The sequence below is a fragment of the Gracilinanus agilis genome, chromosome 6 (assembly GCF_016433145.1).
Source record: "Gracilinanus agilis isolate LMUSP501 chromosome 6, AgileGrace, whole genome shotgun sequence".
In the NCBI taxonomy this organism is placed as follows: Eukaryota; Metazoa; Chordata; class Mammalia; order Didelphimorphia; family Didelphidae; genus Gracilinanus; species Gracilinanus agilis.
This window is the reverse complement of record NC_058135.1, coordinates 251,508,242-251,528,226: the sequence shown is the minus strand read 5'-3', so window position 1 is coordinate 251,528,226 and position 19,985 is coordinate 251,508,242. Positions and strand designations below refer to the sequence as shown.

The 19,985-nt window shown below is 36.9% G+C and overlaps 1 protein-coding gene across 1 annotated transcript in view; it reads right to left on the bottom strand.

Annotated features, from left to right (window-relative positions):
- Positions 1–19,610, bottom strand: part of METTL15 (methyltransferase like 15) — a 269,374-nt gene extending 249,764 nt beyond the window's left edge. Inside the window, exons 1-2 of the mRNA XM_044681539.1 lie at positions 19,515–19,610; positions 15,280–15,567 (exon numbers count right to left, since the gene is read on the bottom strand). Coding sequence (XP_044537474.1) covers positions 15,280–15,549 — 270 coding nt within the window. The 5' untranslated portion in view covers positions 15,550–15,567; positions 19,515–19,610. The remainder of the gene's footprint in view (positions 1–15,279; positions 15,568–19,514) is intronic.
- Positions 19,611–19,985: the final 375 nt, after the last annotated feature.

The window sequence follows — 19,985 nt, the reverse complement described above, 5'->3', positions numbered from 1 at the left end:
TACTATAGAGGGCATCACCATCCTCCCAGTCACACAGCCTCACTCTTTCTCACCATCCCCATATTCAATTTGTTGCCAGGGCCTATCTATTTTACTTTTGTAACATCTCATATATATATATATATATATACATATATATATATATATATATATGTTCTTCTCATTTCTGACACTGCCACTACACTGGTGCAGAGCCTCAAACCTGGACTATATAGAAATGGCCTGATTTATTTCCTGGCTACAAATCTCTCTTCACTCCTTCAGTCCTATGCTTTGCTGTCAAAGTAATCTTCTAGAAAATTACTTTGACTATATCACAGCCCTACTCAATAAAGACCAGTGGGTTCCTCTGACCTTTAAAATTAAATATAAAGTCCTCTGACCTTCAAAGCACCTCATACCCCAATCCACTCCCCATCTTTCTAATCCTTTCCAATCTTTCCAAACCTTACACCCACCTACCCCCCAACCCCTCCCAACCCACTTCCCATATACATTTTTTTTTTGCAATGACATGATCTTCCTTGCCATTCCAAGGATAAAAAATTCACCCAGCTTCAGGCATTTTCATAGTTGTCCCCCATGTGTGGGATGCTCTCACTCCAATCTTCACCTTTTAACTTCCTGGCTCCCTTCAAATCCTAGCCAAAATTCTAGCCACCATAAGAAGCCCTTCATAAATTACCTTAATGCTAGTGCCTTGCCTCTGTTAATAACTTCCAATTTGGGGGGCAGCTGGGTAACTCAGTGGATTGAGAGCCAAACCTAGAGACGGGAGGTCCTAGGTTAAAATCTGACCTCAGATACTTCCAAGCCATGTGACGCTGGGCAAGTCACTTGACCCCCATTGCCTAGCCCTTACCACTCTTCTGCCTTGGAGTCATTATACAGTATTGACTCCAAGATGGAAGGTAAGGATTTAAAAAAATAATAATAATAATTTCCAATTTGTCATGTATGTAGCTTGTTTGTACATAGCGGTTTGTGTGTTGTCTCTCCCATTAGCATGTGAGTTCCTTGAGAAGAGATATTATCTTTTACATTTGGGTCACTTATCATCCTGCCTGGAACATAGTAGGTACTTAATAAATGTTTATTGACTGAAAATGGCTTTTCTGAGGATGGTTATAGGTACTTATAAAACTATGCTTTTAAAATTAATTCACAGATATTACAAACTATTTCTAACTACCTTTTCATCATTAGAGCAAATATTATGATTTAAAATATACCTAGGTATAATAGTTAAAAGGCCACCAAATTGTGATAATTAAAAGGTCACCAAAATGTAATAATTAAAATTAAATTATGAATCTCTTAGTAGCTTTAACAATTTAGTTTAATCAAAGTAGAGATAGTAAAGAGAGGGAAATGTAGGAAAGCGGTAAGAAGCAATTTAGCTAAATACCCTTGTGAGCCTTCAGGTTCCAGTTTCCAGTCAGAAGTCCATGAGAGTCTCTTCAGCAAGAGTCCACAGAGTAAGCGCCCCCCTTCAGCTAGAGTCGCCAGAGCAGCAGTGTATCCAGCAAGAGTGTCACCAATGCAAGAATATGTGTCTCAGCCCTCTGAAAATGCCTTTATAAGCCGTTTTCTCCACACACTAACTCTCCCATGTCACATCTCAGGAACCAATCATAGTTCCTTAATTTGCCTGGCACCACCCAGGGGGCAGTGCCTGTGGGATCAATTTCCTATCTCTTTGGTTTCAACTTCCTTTTATTGTGGGCATGTGTATCTTTGCAGATCTCAAAGGACCTCCAGGTCCCTGACTGATTAAATTAAAACAAAGGGAGGTGAATTCCAATCTCACATAGGATTATATAGCTAGAGAAAAAGGAACCTCTGAGATCAATAGTTCAATCACTTTATTTTACATATGAGGAAAATATAACCTAGCAAGCTTATGTAACTTGCAGAAGATGAAAACACAATTAATTGGCATGTCCACGATCTGAGCCCAAATGAACTCATTTTAAAGTCAGCACTCTCAGAATCATGGTAAATATAAGTAACCAGGGATATTCTTAATTTCCCATGAAAAATAGATGCTATTCCACAAAATTTAAGAGTTGGACATAACAAATATGACTTTTGACACAACCTAAGTCACTCACTAATGGGATCTTGCTATTAATAAGCTACAATTATGAAACACAACTTGAAATGATACCAGATAACTCAACTTTCATATAGTTTCCATAACTTTAAACAAAAGAATATTTTAAAAATAATATTACACAAATGCTCTCATTAGAGAAAATGCATTATTTTGCAATTGCTGGCAATATTTCTTCCCTATACTGTAAAAGAGAGAACTTCTAAATATTAAAGTTTTAAGTTAACACTTTTACTGACCTATTCAAATTCCAAATGATTATAGAAATATATTTTTAATCAAGTCAGTTAAAGTTTAACATTTTATTATTCTCTAACTGCTTTATGCAGTAGGCAAAGAAGACTAAACAATAGACTCCTTAAAAATAAAAACTATATCTTAGACATAAGTCTTTGGATCCCTTATAGTACCTATTAATGATAGGTACATGACAAGTACTTAAGACATCTTTTTTTAAGAGACTTACTTAGGCCAATATTAATTGAATTCTTTTTTTAAAATTAAAGATATTTTTCAAGGAATATAAATGAAAAGTTATATAAAATCACAAATAGAAATGTATTGAAGGCCAAAAATTTTAGTAATTCATGTTTTACTATTCTCTAATTACTATAACCTTTACCTGTATTTCTAAAAATGGGCATGGTGTAAGGCAGGGGTCAGCAATGTATGGCTCTCGTGCCATATCTGGCTCCACCTCCCCACCAGCCAGTCTGGGCAGAGCCTCAGGATGTGCTCCAGGGGGCCCTTCAGGACCCCCCCATATTCCAGCACCTTCCGCCTCCATCCTCCTCCTTCCACAGGCGTTTATGGCTCTCACGGCCAAAAAGGTTGCCTAACGTTGGTGTAAGGTATAAGGAAAGCAATACCTATTTTTTTTGAAATATCTTGCTTTCTTACTTTTCCTAAAAACAATATGTTAATACATTACAGCTTCACCATGGAACATGTCTAACTATCATACTAAATTTGGATTAACACTCATTTTGAAAGTGTCCAAACAGTTTCTGTCCATTATTCTTTGACATTCTATACCATGAAAACCAAGGACAGAAAAAAAACTCTAAGCCAGACCTTAGGGCTGCCTTTAAGATGAACTCCAGTTAAATATACTGCTCAGCTAGTTCTTATGTAAAGTCTCTCAGTTTAGCTTCTACTCCTTTTTTTTTTCTTTTTCCCCAATTTCTTACAATGCCTTTCCATCGAAATACTTAATTCCATTAGCAAAGAATAAAAATAAACTATTCAGTCTCTCAAGACTTCTTAAGTAGAAAGATGTTCAGGAGCAACCAAATTTTTGCCTCTAGCTTTTTCCTTGACTTTTTCTACAAGAAGCAGAATCCAAGGGGGTGAAAGTCCCCAGCAAAGAGTATTGATCACTGGGAACCTTCAGATGTTCCCTTGCATAGCCAGATGAAGAAGAATGGAGAAAATTGGAATGTAAAGACTATAGAAGCAGACAGCACACCCTGAACATCTGCTAGATGAAGATTCCAAGTTTCTCATTGTCACCCACACTTTATCTCCAGTCTTTCTGGTCATTAATTCCCTTGATATTTCATCCAAAAATGCCTAGAATGTGAAATGTTTCAAAAATAATAAGTGAGATAGCTGCTGGACATAGGGCATTGGGATTCACATTCTATTTAATCAGTTCTATTTCATTCAGTTTGAAAAAACTATCAAAATATTGTTAAACATACTAACAGTTACAAAGTGGAAAAGAATGCTAATTTTATTTTATTTCCATCTGTAGTTCTCTTCTGGGTATGCACAATTGAATTTTTTGGGGAAAAATAATATTTTAACCTTATTTTCAAAGATGAGTTAGTCCATATATTAGAATGTTCTTGGTTCTAAAGTATTTCCACAAATCAGTCCCTTTCCTTAGCTAAACATATTCTTAAGTTTGAAAATAACCAAAAAATACTATGTACCTCAAAAGTATACTACTTTGGGTATTAAAAAGTTCATGCTACAAGCAAAATCTCATTTGTAATAACAGTGTTGATGATGATGCTGAAAACAGTAATTAAGTGGGTGATGGATAAAAGTGAAGTACATGACTCATAGTTATGAAGAAAAGGGATTTAGGAAAAAGGATTAGAAAGAAAAGAAGTAAATTCTAAATTAAATGGAAGCCTCCTAGTCTAAGGGCTGCAATGACTCTTTATTACATCAGAAATTTAAAGGAATGGAAAATTAAACTGCCTGGGCTATAGCTGAAACCATAGTAAAAAAAAAAAAAAAAAAAAAAAAGATTTGCCCATACCTCTATCCAACACAAAAGGTTTAAGGATGAAAATTTTAAAATTATAATTAAAAATATCAACTAAGATGGCCAATTTGAGTCATCAACAATGGCTATTAACAGGGAGAACAAAGTACATTTATGTTAGGAAATTTATATGAATGAAATTTAAGTTAGAAAAAAGCATTTTGATAATGTTTCCAATAGAATTTAAAAGATCTATTATATCAGCATTATGGATTTTCCTACTATCCAAAGAGATTGCAACATTGTAACAGCCCTGTAACTTAGAAAACATGATTTGGAATTATGCCCAAAGGACTTTAAATGTCTGCCTGCCCTTTGACTCAGCCATACCACTGCTGGGTTTGTACTCCAAAGAGATAATAAGGAAAAAGACTTGTACAGAAATATTTATAGCCACACTCTTTGTGGTGGAAAAAAATTGGAAAATGAGGTGATTTATGGTATCTGTTTGTGATGGAATACTATTGTGCTCAAAGGAATAATAAACTGGAGGAATTCCATGTGAACTAGAAAGACCTCCAGGAACTGATGCAGAGTGAAAAGAACAGAGCCAGGAGAACATTGTACACTGAGACTGATACATTATGGCACAATCCAATGTAACAGACTTCTCTGCTAGCAACAATGCAATGACCCAGGACAATTCTGAGGAACTTATGAGAAAGAACACTATCCACATCCAGAGAAAGAACTGTGGGAGCAGAAACACAGAAGAAAAAAAATTTTCTTGGTCACATGGTTTGATGGTGATATGATTGGGGGTGTAGACTCTAAATGATCACTCTATTGCAAATATTCATAATATGGAAATAGGTCTTGAACAATGATACATGTAAAACCCAGTTGAATTGCTTGTTGACTATGGGAGGGGGGGAGGAGGGGAGGAAAGAACATGAATCATGTAACCATGGAAAAATATTCAGAATCAATCAATTAATAAATTAATTAATTGAGGGAAAAAAAAAAGAAAACTTGTGGCCAAGGAAGGTGGTGGTATGTAGTCTAGTGATTAGCCCTTCTCTTAATTTTAAGCTACTCTGTGGAAAAGAAAGATATAGCCTGTGACCAATCTTGTAACTGAAGCCTTTCCAAAATGATGGAAACTATTAAGTCTTTAATATAGTGAAAATCTATTTGAATATTTTCTCACTGTTGGTTTGAGCTGATTCACTATATCAACAATTGTTAACATAGTTTATGAACCTATTTTTTAGTATTTTGATAACGAATTCCATAAACTTGTTTCCTTTTTAATGCTATATAATTTTATTTTATGTATTTAAAAATATTAGGCCTAGTCAACCTCCAAAGGAGTTCATGAAACTAATGAGATTAAGAACCATTGCTAGGTTAAGGATGATAAAATCAAAGCTTTAGAGTCAAAAACAACTACTAATATCATCTGCTATAAACCTTTTATTTCCTAGATAAAGAAACTGAGGTTCAGAGATGTGAACCAAAATCATTCAGGTAGTAAACAATGAAGTCAAAATCAAGCCTTGTATTTCTGACACCAAATTTAACACATTACTGCTTTTTAAAAATTCTACAAACTTTACTATATAAAAATTCTAAAAATCTATAAAAAAATTCTATAAAAATATCACTGGATTTGCACAAGGGCTATGTGAGAATAACTGTGCTAAATGCTAGGGACACAAAGAAAGATAATAAAAACCATAATCTTTGCCCTTGAGCAGTCCATATTCTAAAGGAGGAGACAAGATGCTGTAAGAAATTAAATTTAGGTTTGACTAAATATGAGAATTCTAATGTAACATTGTGGTCGGCAATTTAAAATATTATAGCTCAAGTCAAAATGACTTTTAGTAGCTTTTATTTACAAAGAGGTGGAAAGAGTGAAAGTAGGGAAATATAAGAAGAAGGAAGAGAAAATGTCTACATATCACACTAAATGTTTCACCGGTGTCCTGCTCAGCCCCAGAAGGGTTCAGTAACCCTTAGCTAGAGAACCTGGTAGAGCCTTATGCAAGGGTTCTACTGATGCAGCCTCCTCCAGGAAAGGAAGGCCTTTCCAGAACTAATCTCTCAAGAAGCCAGGAAAGGAAGGCCAGCTACCCACTCACCCAAGACGAAGTTCAAAGGAAAAGATCCAGGAACAGTTGTCCAAAAGTCAAAGTCAAGGTCCAAGTCGAAGATCAAGTCCAAAGCCCCTTCCAAAAGCCAAGTCACCAGCCGAAGATCCTTGGACAAGAAGTTCAGGACTTTTTATAGTCCTTTTCCCACATAACTTCCTGTCCCTTCCTCCACTTTACTGGAACCAATTGCAGTCTTTCAATTAGCTCAGTCCAGGGCGTGGTCAGTGGCCTCTGGAGTTGTCACCCACTTTAGTAAGTGACTTGCAAACTCTCTTACTTAGTGTTAAGTAGAGGTGTTTAAGTTTTTGGTTGATTAACTTAAAAATGGACAATTGATAGACAAAGAAAGTTTGATTCACTCTTCATAATGCAAACAACTATGTGTATCCCAGAAATAAACAGTGTAAATGGAAGGTAAAAGAAATAAGATACAAGTAGTGAGGTAATCAGGAAAAGTGTCTTATAGAAGGTGAGATGAGATTTGAGGTAAGTCTTGAAGAAATGAAGAAAGCCATGAGGCAGAGGTGAGAAAGAACAGCATTCCAGGAATGGAGACAACCAGGAAAACTTCAAAGAGGAGAGACAGAATGTCCAGATTTCCAGTCTTTACATGAAGGAATGAATCTCCAAAAATAATCCCCCTACTGTAATAGCTATAGTGATAGGGATGTTGACTCTAAGAGACACAATTCCTCATCCTCCAGAAGCCATGATGATGTCAAAGCTGTAACTCGCACTGTCACTAGGTCAGTTGAAACTAAACAAGAAAAATAGTCAGCAACTCATGCTTTATAATCCTTTTGGCAGCTAATTGTGGGATGGAATGAAGGTAAGAGAGGTTTGGGGCACAGAGACTAGTAGAAGACTCCCAAATGAGTCCAGATAGAAGGTGATAAAGGTTTCCACCAGCAGAGTAATGGGGGCATGTTCTAGAGATGTTACCAAGATAGAAATGATAAGATTGACATTTTGGAAATTGCTGAATGCAAAAGAGAAGTTAAAGATGTCAAAAAGGTTTTGAGAACTAGTGATTAGACAATGGTGGTACCCGGGAAAGCAGTATAAAAGCTCCCAAAAGAAAGGTTCTGTTTGTACAAAAATATTTATGGCTGTGCATTTTGTGCTGGCAAAAAATTGGAAAATGAGGGGGTGTCCCTCAATTGGGGAATGGCTGAACAAATTGTGGTATATGATGGGGATGGAATACTATTGTGCTATAATAAATGATGAACTCCTTTATTTCTGTAAGAACTGGAAAGACCTGGGATGATCAAATGTGATTGACTTTGCTATTAAAAGCAATGCAATGATCCAGGACAATGCTAAGAGACTTATGAGAAAGAATGCTATCTTTATCTAGAGAAAGGACTGTGAGTGTAGAAATCCAGAAGAAAAAAATATGATTCATCACTTGTTTATATGATGACATGATTTGGGGTTTTGGCTTTAAAAGATTACTCTAGTACAAAAATTAATAATATGGAAATAGGAGTTGAGTGATAATATATATATAACCCAATGAAATTGTTATCAACTTTGAGGAGATAGGGAAGAGGAGAGGGAGACAACAAGAATCATGTAACCATGGGAAAAAAAATAAAAAAGCAAACTTAAAAAAAAAGGTGATACAAATAGGAGAATGATGTTACTACATTGTTAGATATAATACCTACTTTTTAAAAAATGGGGGAGTTTGCATTCACTTCTCTTTTTTGTTCTCTTTGTAAATTTTAAAGGTTGTGTTAAATGGTTATTCTAATAATAAAAATAATTTGGTAAATGAGGAAAAAAAATTTTAAAGCTCCCCAAAGGGAAAGTTTGAGGTTCTTGTTTGGGGCATGCTGTGTTTGAGATGTCAGAAAGGCAAGACTGGATCCAATGAGAGGGTAGGGCTGGATATATGTTTACAACAATCATCTTTAAAACAACAAACAAACAAAAATGATTTATCTTCTGTCGTAGAATCAATGCTACGTATTAGAGGGCAGCTAGGTAGCTCAGTGGATTAAGAGCTAGACCTAGATACAGGAGGTCCTAGGTTCAAATGTGGCTTCAGACACTTCCTAGCTGTGTGACCCTGGGAAAGTCACTTAACCCTCATTGCCTAGCCCTTACCACTCTTCTGCCTTCGAACCAATACACAGTTTTGATTCTAAGGTAGGAGATAAATGTTTAAAAAAAATACTAAGTATTATTTCTGAGGCAGAGGAATGGTAAGGGCTAGGCAATTGTGGTTGAGTGAATTGCCCAGGATCATACAAGTAGGAAGTATCTCAGGCCAAATTTGAACCCAGAACCTCTATCTCCAGGCCTGCTTCTCTATCCACTGAGCCACTTAGATGACTCAGTAATTATCCTGATAGAAAGAGAATTGAATCCATGGGAAATGATGAGATCATGTTATTATTGGCTGTCCCCATACCCAGAATGCTATCCTTCCTCACCTCTGTCTCCTGGCTTCCCTGGCTTCCTTCAAAACTCACTTCAAATCCAACCACCTTCTATAAGAGATTTTCTCTGGCTAACCTTACTACCAATACTTTCTATTACCTTCATTTACACTGTAAATATTTTGGATAAATGGTTGTTTGCCTCTTGTCTCTTCCCTTAGGATGGTGATGGCAAACCTATGACATGTGTGTCAGCACTGACATGCATAGCCATTTTCGGTGACACATAGCTGAGAAGTACGGGGCCGCATGCTGAGGATGAAACATTTGCTGTAGTGTAGTGTAGACATTCTGTGCATCATAGATGACAATTCTACCTATATTAATTTACCTATTTTGGTTTATTAAATAGTTATATATTACAATTATACACTTTTGTTATTTAAACTATTAATATCACGAAATTATGGGTATTTTTTTCTCAAAGTAACATACCACCCAAGTTATGCTCAGTTTTTTGGTGAATTTTGACACACCAAGCTCAAAAGTTTGCCCATCGCTGCCTTAGGATATGAACTCTTCAAGGGCAAAGACTCTGCTTTGGTTTTCCTTTGTATTCCTAGCACTTAGCAGTTACTTTCACACAGCCCTTGGAGGAGGAAGAAGAGGCCTGAGGAACACCTATTAGACTCAGTAAGCATGCCCAGATGAAGATCCAGAAAAAATAGACTTGCAAGAGAACAGTGTTACAAAAACCTAGAAGAAAGAATACCTAGGAGAAGAGTGTTCAACCTTATCAAAAGCATCATAGAGGTCAAGAAGGGTGGGCAGTAAGAAAATTGGGCAATTAAGAGATCACTGGTAACTTTGGAGAGAAATCTCAGTTGAATTGAGGTTGAATGCCAGATTGGAAACATTTTAAAAGAGAGCAAGAGTAGGAGAAGAAGGAGCACAAAGTATACTCGGCTTTCTCAAGCCAATATAGGGGAGAAAAGACACAGGATATTGTCTAGTGGGGACAATAAAATCAAGTGAGGAATTTTTTTAAGGACTGGGGAAACGAACAAGTTTTGGGGCAACAGGTAGCTACTAGACAGTGAGAAATCAAAGATTAGTGAGAAAGTGCAGTTAATAAGGTATGAAGAGCCTGCACTTCGCTTGGTTGGGTCTCTGGAGGTGGGATGGCATGGCAAAGAATGGAGTGAGAATGAGCCAGAGTGCAAGTCAAATTGCAGAGGCTGTTCCTTCTTGTGCCATTTGCTGATTTTCATTTTTATACCCTTATTTCTTTATGATCTCATACAGGTTTTGATTTTCCCATACTTTCAAAATCACATATTAACTTTTGAAACATCACAAGATTGGCATTTACTAATTATCTTACTGTGGTTAAACAAAGAAGCAAGCTTGTCAAGAATTATTCATTATGGCCTGGCTTAGTTGGAACTTATTCTTTTCAGCCATCCGTAAGGTACTAGAACATCAGTTCCTAGCTAAGCATAATAGTTAATTATATTTTAACTATTTATATCATATATATATAGTTATATTATACTATTCATTCCCATCATAAATCAAGGAGATAGTTATGGTAGTTGATTACATCTAATAAGATATAATAATATCAGTCTGGACCAAATTTTGTTCCCATGCTGTTCTTTCTGCTATAGGGTTAATAAGAATGCAGTTCTGGTAGGTTGATTTTGTGCTAATTTGTCATTGCCTTAATTTCTTTGTGTTTCACTGTTTCTTTGGTCTATAGGAGTTTGGGAACAAACTCAGGCCAGGTATTTTCTTGCTGGGAACTTTAGAAACTTGCATTAACTCACTAACTGCTGGTTTTTTGCTGGGCTGATTCTAGGGGAAATTACTATACTCTAGGGGGTTGTACAGGGGTTTATTTTGGGATAGTGGGTGGTCTGTGACTCTGGTTGTTCTTGCCATGAACCTGTATTGTTTTTCTGTGTCTCCTTGGAGCCAGATAAGGATATTGATTGCAATAATTTCAATGCAATTGAATGTCACTGTAAAAAGAATCACATGGAGTAAACTGAGTGTGGAATTTCCATCCTCCTGACAACCTGCAGTGCTGGATTGTCAGAGCTTGTGAGCAGCCATGCTAAACCTCATAGCCTCGATGGCTTCTGGCAATAAGGGCACAATCCACTGGAAAAGTTGTGATGGCCTAGGATCAAGGATGCATGTAGAAGACATGCACCTTGGCAAGGAACAAGGACACTTCTTTATGGGAGGTGAGAATAGAAAAGGAGGTAGGCTAGGAAACAAAGGGAAATTATCAGTAAATAGCCTTGATTAGTGAAGTTTATTATGGCTGAGAGTTCTGGTCTTTGATTTCTATTTTATGTCTAATTAATCTTTTAATGTAGGAGGATTTTTCTAAGTAACATTTGGGTTTATCATATTTCTTCATTATAGTCCTTTTGGTGTACATGGACAACTATATAAAAGGTCTTGCCATGTCATATGCTTGTCATAGTCCCACCCAGTTGACTTCCTGGGTTGCATGATCTCAAGAAAGCTGTCATTCTACAAGATGAAATCCATTCTGAAATTGAAATTTTCTCAAATCATTTCCTTCCACCAATGCAGGCCTTCATCGAGTCCCTCAGTGAGGCAACTATTGCCATCTTCCACCCTTCACCTTCTTTTGAGTTGTCTCTATGAATTAGACTGTGAGCTCCTTGAGGGCAAGGTCCATCTTATACCTTTATATTTCCCACAGTTAATACTGTGCCAGGGCACAATGTATGGGCTAAATAAATGCTTATTGACCAGACACTTCCCAGTTGTATGACCCTGAGCAAGTCACTTTAATCTCAACTGCTCAGCCTTATTACTCTTCTGCATTAGAACCAATTGGTATTGAATCTAAGATACAAGGCATGGGTTTAAAAAAAATTAATATTTGTTGACTACTGACTACTGAAAACAATAATTAAGCTTTACATTTATATATGTGATTGCTTATCATAGCTGGAATGTTCACCCTTCTCTACTTCCTGACATTTTGTTTCTTTCATGACTGACCTTCTACAGAAAGCATTTCCTGTCCCCTTAACCCAAGCCAAATGCACTTTCTCCTCTAAGATTACCTTCCTTCCACTCTGTATATATCTTATAAACACTTTTTCATTTCCATTTTATCTCCTGTTAGAATGTAAGCCCCTAGAAAATAAAAACTTTTTTGCTTTTCTTTGTTTCCCAACCAATTTGCAAAGATGATATATGAAGAAAAGTCAGTGTTGGTGGTATTATGAGTAATTTATGAGTAAGTTATGGGGTAAGATAGAAATTTAGGATAGGTAGCAGATAGGCTAAAGGCAAAATCTTGGCTGCCATCCATGACCATTCTATAGAATGCAGGTGGAGAATAGAGGTGAGAGAGAACTGTCAGGGCTGGAGAAAGGAGGTTTTGGAGCTGTTGTCCAGCCAGCTGTGACTCTACAAACTGTGGATCTTTGGGATTTTGGAGAAGATTGGAGATACCATATATCAAGGCAAACCCAGGTAGAGGGAAGAGTCTGCTTCTGGTGGACAGCTTGTAGATAGGCTTCCCTCCCTAGTGTTCATTGGATTACTGGCTGAGCAAGGATTTGGTTCCTGTACTCTGAAGTCATCAAGGTATCAGTCTGGACCAGTTGTGAGAATCTCAATATCCCAGCCCTCTGTAGCCTTTAGCCAAGGTTGTCTGCCTGACTGAAGTTAGTTTAGCAGAGAAGCAGAAAGCCATCTCAATCCTTAGGATTCTATTTGACAGTTGGCTGTTCCCTGAGTTTTGGATATACCTCACCCACTTCCCTAATCCTGAAAACATTAAACTGGTTTTGTTTACTTGTGTCTTCCTCTACACCAAGGAAAAAGCCCACTGTTAGATATATTCCAAAACCTGAGTTTCCCTGGCTAGGCTGGTGGCCAGTAAACTGTCAACTGCTATTGCCAACCTGAGTGTGTACTTTGCCCATATTTCCCACATCCCTTGTGAAGGTAATCTTGTGTGTCCTACCACTAGTGGGTTTGTAGGAGTAGTCCCTTTTGTATTTAACACCCATTTACCTATTTTAGTGGGATTATGAGAAGATAGCCACTCTGGTACATTATTGGTGGAGTTATACAACCATTTTGTAAAGCAATTAAGAATCATGCAAATAGATGACCTAGTAATTCCACAGGTAGGCTTATTTCCCAATGAAGCCATTGATAAGAAACCAATCTCCATAAATATCTAATTTATAGCAAGAAATTTTGTGATAGTAAAGAACTAGAAATAAAGTATATGCTTATCAATTCAGAAAAGCCTAAACAAATTGTGGTACATGAATGTAATAGAATATTATCAAGCTATAAGAAGCGACAAAAAAATATTTACATGAATGGATACAGAGTAGAGTAGGCAGAGCCAAGAAAACAATATACACAACAACTATAACAATTAAATGGAAAGAACCACCAAAAAAAAAGAGTGACTACTGTGAAATTATAAAGAGCAATTTGCAACTTGAAAGAAAAGATTCAAGAAGATACTCCCATTTTCATATCTTTGAAGAAGTGGGAGGGAGGTCCTTAAAGGTTGCTATGTTACACATATTTTCAGATTTTTTCAATATATTAATCAGTTATGCTGCTTGTATTTCCCTTTTTTGTCTTTAAAATTTTTATTATATGGGATGGTTCTCTGGGAAAGAAAGAGGTTAAATTACTGAGAAAAATTATACAAAATGGGATACAAAAAAAGACATTAATAAAAACTTATCTGGGAAGAGAAAAGAGCGTAAGTACTCCTTTGAGTGCAAAGGAATGACTGTGTTTTTTGTCTTTCTTTGTATCTTCTGAATTGAGCACAGTATACTGGCACACAGGAAGCACTAAATTAATATCCATGTTAAGGTCTGCAAAATACTTTAGGTGTCCAGAAAGTGAAGTGCAATCAGGGGAAAAATCCCTTAAACTCTCAGACCTTCACTTCCTGATGTGTAAAATTGGATAATAATCTCTTCCACATTTCACATCATGTAAACTACAATATGACATACAGAGCAACTATTAATTTTATTATATGATGTTCCCTGTAACTCCTGGGTCACACGGTTATTAAATAACAGAGCAAAGCCTCAAACGAAGGTGGAGAAGTAATAGGTCATCTGAGAGGTCTACTAATACTGCCTATAACATAGGAAAAGAAAAAAGAATGAAGCTTCTAGAATGTTGTCCTACGGGGGGAGGATTCAGAATAAAACTTGAAAATAAATCATACAGGATGAGGCCTGATGCAGATTCAATCTGCTTCCATGGAGAGTTATTGAAGCTGGCAGGGCCTTTGTCTCCAACAATGATGAAATTAAGAATCCTCCAAAATCACCAGTAGTCGAATTTTTAAGGAAAGGAAAAAGATCTTTGAAGGATCAAAATGGAGAGTAAGTTTATATTTTCATAGATCTTTCTGTGCTAATGAAGCTCTAAAATTAACACCAAAAGTAGTAGCTAACATTTTGTCAAAAAAGTAACAGTTCAGTTATGGAAATATTCATAATAATTTAATTCATAATGAAATACAGACTCTAAAGGCTTGAGAGGATCTCACTTTTCACCATTTCAGAAACTATATAGATTTTCTTTGGTGAAACCATATACATAAACCTTCAAAGAACTATACCGTCATTAAGTTTTATCAAAGTCTATAATGTACTTTAAGAGATCTAATTAAGTGGGAATGTTCAGTATGTTCTCTGTTCTTCAAAATATATTTTGCAAAATTACTAACCTAGATTCAGATGTTTTTGCATTTATACCTATAGTTGCAGAAAGAAGGCCATGCTTTTTGTAGGTGAATGTTGCAGTAAAAAATACTGAATTTTACTATCTATATATTCCACCTAGGGAGAGAAAAATGAGGGAAAATACTGTCTTTGAGTTGGTAAAATTTTAGGAACATTAATCATTTAGCTGCCTACGTTTTATACTAACAGTAAAGAGTTTATGAATATTTCCTGATCAACAACCTGAAAGACTATCTAAAAATTGACTACTTAAATATTAAATAAATTAAATATGGACAGGTTCCCTACAATAGATGACAAGCTGACATATGAAAAAGAATAATGAGTAAAGTTTAGCTTAGGCTATATATTCCCAAAAGGCAGGAAATACTACTTAGTAGTCATCTTTAGCTGAAAATAGCTGTGTCTATAGGGTAAAAAGGAATGAGATGAAGGTCAAGATATAAAAATTACAATAGAACGTTCTAGAAAAATAGTTATGTTAAAGTTGCTCTTTTAAAACAAATGTTTAGTTATGATACAATTTTTACCATTTGTCTTTAAGATACAAATTTGCACACTCTTGAAATAATCAGCTACACAGTAAAACCAGTTAACTCACCTGCCCTTGCCGTGGTGCTAAACAATTAATAACTTCATTGACCATCACTGGTATGTGTAATTGTTTCATAGTTTCAAGATTTTCCCTTTGAGAACTATGTATTTCCTTTCCTTTGGACTCACTTGCATGCTCTCCATCTTCAATTTCATTGTGCCTGCTGACCGAAGAATGAATTTCTTTTGTGCTTCTGCCTATATTGAATATGCCAGTTTCAAAACTGTATGGGAAAAATCTTTTGTAGACTCTGCAAAGATACTGGTATCGAAGCATATTGAAAACTCATGTAATCTAGAAGGAAAAAAAAAATAATCCATATTAACTTTTTTCATTTAAACAATATTTATAGATATTACAAAGTTGAAAATTCTGGAAGTATGATTCCTTCAGAGTATACTAAAAACTAACAAGAAAAACTACTACTTCCTGAAATTTTAATCATACTGAATCCTGAAACATAAGTCATAATTCATTTGAACATCTTGGCCAAGAAATGTTGAGTCGTCTTCATACATGGAGCAAAGAGCCTAAAGGAAACCCCTAAGGAATCTAAAAATGGAAATATTAACTTATCTGATAAGCCATCAAAACTGCTAGGTATTTTCTTTTTTTTCTTTTAAATCCTTACCTTCTGTCTTAGAATCAACACTATATATTGACTCCAAGGCAGAAGATTGGTTAAGAGCTAGGCAATGAGGGTTAAGTGACTCACCCAGGGTCACACAGCTAGGAAGTGTCTGAGGCCACATTTGAACCTAGGACCTGCTGTCTCTAGGCCTAGCTCTCAATCCACTGAGCTGGCCAGCTGCTCCCAAGAAATATATTTTAAGAAAGATACTATCTGTAACAGAAAATCATGGATGAATGGGGGGGGGGGGAAGAGGAGATGGCCAGTTTCCAGAAGTGTCCCATTTTGTAAATGGAATTCTAACTGAAGATCTATTTTTTACCAAAGTCATTGTCATGTTATTACTTTTGATTAAAACATTTGAGGGAGATGGTAAATATTATATACTCATCATATGAACTTACTTGTTTTAATTATTTGTAAAAATTTTTAAATTGAGTGGAATTTCTGCTTTTTTGTTTAAGTTAATTTTTTTATCTGCAAAGACCAATTTTATTTAAAACAACCAGCAGCTATATCATGTCAATATTAATGGATTGTACTTTTAAAATCTTGGATTCTCATTTCTTTTTAAAATTACTATTATACATTAATATTTCAACTCATTACATTTATTACAAATTAAGTGATACACTTTTGAAATCCAAGAAAAAAGTTATTTTGTGAATGATTCCTATTCTTATCTCTGTGCCTCCCTCATCATCTATATATTATAGTTCTCTATTCTTTTTTCTTTAACCCTTACATTCTCAGAATTAATACTAAGTATCATTTTCAGACAGAAGAGCTATAAAGTTTAAGCAATTGGACTTAAGTGACTTGCCCAGGATCACACAGATAGGAAGTGTCTGAGGCTGAATTTGATCCCAGGCCCCTCCCACACCCATCCCAGGCCTGGTGCTATATCAGTGGTGCTACCTCTCTCTCTGCCCCTAGATTTCTCTGTTCTTTAAAAAAAAAAAAAAAAGATTTATATGCTACTGCTACCCTCTCATCTTCTTGTATTCAGAACCAAATGCCTAGATAAATCTTTTTTTTCCATGTTTCTGTCCACTTTTTCATGTCTGACTCACTCCTCAACTTTTCAATCAAATTTTATGTTTCTTACATCTGTTCATTTTTTCTCTTTATTTTGAAGATTATTGCTTCAGAGAACAAAATTACAATTAAGGTAAAAATTGAAATTGAATAAATAAAAAGTTTATCTCCTAGATAAAGTTCTTTGGCATATTTTAGCTATTTTCCCAGATGATATTAAACAATATTCCCATTCTTCTAAAAACAGTAACTACCTAATTAATCATCATTCCAAAACACTTTTTTATTTCCGTAGAAACAGCCAAATCACAGGGAGAAGTTAAATTTCCTAAAATACAATTGTGGGTATTCAACCTCCCAACAAGAATACAGAAATCATTCTACTTCCAAAATACTCCAAAAAGATTCAGAAGATCTTGTCTAAAAAAAAATTTCCTCTTTTCAGAAGATAAAATGATGAATATTGAAAAGGAGATCATGCAAAAATCTGCAAAAACATAAACCTGAAAATATGTGGTACAATTTAACAAATTATCAAGGAAAAAGATTTGACTTAAATTAAGTTCAAAGAGAAACAAAGGTAAACAGTACACTGCCCAAAATAAGGCTGGGAATAGCTCATTAAAAGGGAAAAAAAGGAACAAGGGTATATAGAGAAAAAACTATGTCAATATAGTAAACATTAACAGAATAAATATAGTAACATTATACATAGTAAAAACTAGATTGGTAAGGTTGTAATATACCATGGAGGTAAAATGATGACAATCTGAACATAAAATAACGCCTTCTATTTTCCAGAAAACTTTTTCAGCATAACACCAACTATGCTCTCTGATAGTAAGACTGACATTTACACACACACACATATATATAGACTCAGAATCACAGGCTCTCAAAGGTGAAAGTGACCGCAGAGGCATATCGTCCAGCCCTTAACTGAAAAATAATGCCATATCCACCTCACCCTGGAGTAACTATTTTTTTTTTAAACCCTTAACTTCTGTGTATTGACTTATAGGTGTAAAAGTGGTAAGGGTAGGCAATGGGGGTCAAGTGACTTGCCCAGGGTCACACAGCTGGGAAGTGTCTGAGGCCCTATTTGAACCTCCTGTCTCTAGGCCTGGCTCTCAATCCACTGAGCTACCTAGCTACCCCTGAGTAACTAGTTTTTGATTAAGAAATTCTGTCATTTCTTTCATCTTCGGAAATAGAAAGAAATATTCTATTTTAGATAATTAAAAACATCAAGTATGTCTGGTTTGGGTCCATTATTCAATGTAAGCCTGGAATAGATTCCATTCATCCAGGTTTTAGTAATAAACAGAGGAAGCAGTGGGTTCGATATTGGATCAAACTAAAAGTTTGACTCCATAGTAGTGGAGAAAAATAAAAAGGAATGGAAGAAATATTGGAAATTCTGGAAAAGCAGCACTAACATTTCATTAGCCTTTCAAAAAAAAAAAATCAGATTTTGTAAAGGCACTGAACTGTGCCCTAGGGCACTCAATAATCCTCTGGGCAAACCTTTTTGGAGTTCAAGTGCCCAGAGGGCAAATTCAAACTGTAGGTGAGCCCCCAGATTACCCCAGGGAGTAGCGGGAGAAAGTGCTTGCTTTGGGCTGCTGGATAGAGGGATGGTGCATGCAAAAAAAAAAATGTCCTCAAACCCTGGGAAGTGGGGGGAAAAGAGGAGCTCCTCCAGTGCTGGCTCTCTTCACCTAAGCAGCCTAAGCAGGGAGGTATTAGAAAGACCTTGGGGGTAGGGGTTTAGGAACCAAAAGATGGGAGACGAGGGGGATGGGGGAACACAATGCCTTACCTTACAGAGAAAGTTTTCTCTAGAGTAAGACTAACACATTTTAAGGTTGCAAGCACAGAGCAATTCGGGCAAAGGTCTCACTCATTTGCAGATTTATTGAATAATCCCTTAAATCCTCTAAATTGTAATGGTAAATTATTCACTGGGATCAGAGATTGGAGGCCTAGACCTAAGAACTCGGGTAAAATCTTGGCTTGGATTTGCTGTATGAAATCTGCCAAGTCTCTCAGCCTGCCAGAGTCTCCTCATCTGTAAAATGGGGATACGAATAGCACCCACTTCTCAGAGTTGTGCAAAGTGCTTCGCAAATCTAAAAACACTATTATTATTGCTATTCTCCTTCAATGTGGACTGTAAATGGTGATTCTTTCCCTTGTACCTTTTCAGAACCTGACCCCTTCCTGGCCTTCGAGGCTTGATATCTGTTTCAAACCTAACAGTGGAAGCTGCCTCCCTCTTTCCCTTCCTCCAGTCTCCCAAGGGTCCCCTGCGTGGCTGCACCCAGTTATCAGGCTGGACGTGGTCGCCACCCCCCGCCCACCATCCCCCACTGCTGGGGGGTGGGGGGGAACCAAGAAGAATGGACGTGGCTCTTTCAGTTTCAGTATGGAATAAACAGATGAAAAGGGCTGTCAGACCCCATCCCCGCCCCAGGGGAGACGTCCACAGAACCCCAGCCGCTAACCCGCGGAGGATGCCCTTTCCTCCTCCGCCAGGGCCGCTGCAGTTCAGGGGGAGGGTCTTCCTCACCTGGCTCGGACACGAGGACTTAAGTCCAGCTCGCTCTAATTGGCCTCAACTTGGGCACTGAAGGCCGAGCAGGGGACCGAGCGCAGCGGCCGCAAGATGTGGCCCGGAGTGGAAGGCCACGTACGGGGAAAGCGCAGAGGACGGACGCGCGGGGCCCGGTTCCCCCGGCAACCAGCCGCTTTAGTCTTTGGTTCCGGGGGTTAAAAGCCAAGTACCGGGCTAGGCTTGGGAGCTCTGGGCTGACCGCGCCCCCATCCCTCCGAGCTGGCAGGTGAACCTCCCAGCACAGCCTTCCAAGCCAAAAACGGTTTTTTCCACAATCTCTTTTCTCCCGAAAACTGACCAGTTGTTCACCTGACACTTAACACACTTTTCATAGTTGTTGGGTTTTTTTTGTTTGTTTGTTTCTTTTTTTGTACTAGCGCCTAATTAGGAGGGTTGGGGGTTGGGGACAAAATGGGATGACAATAA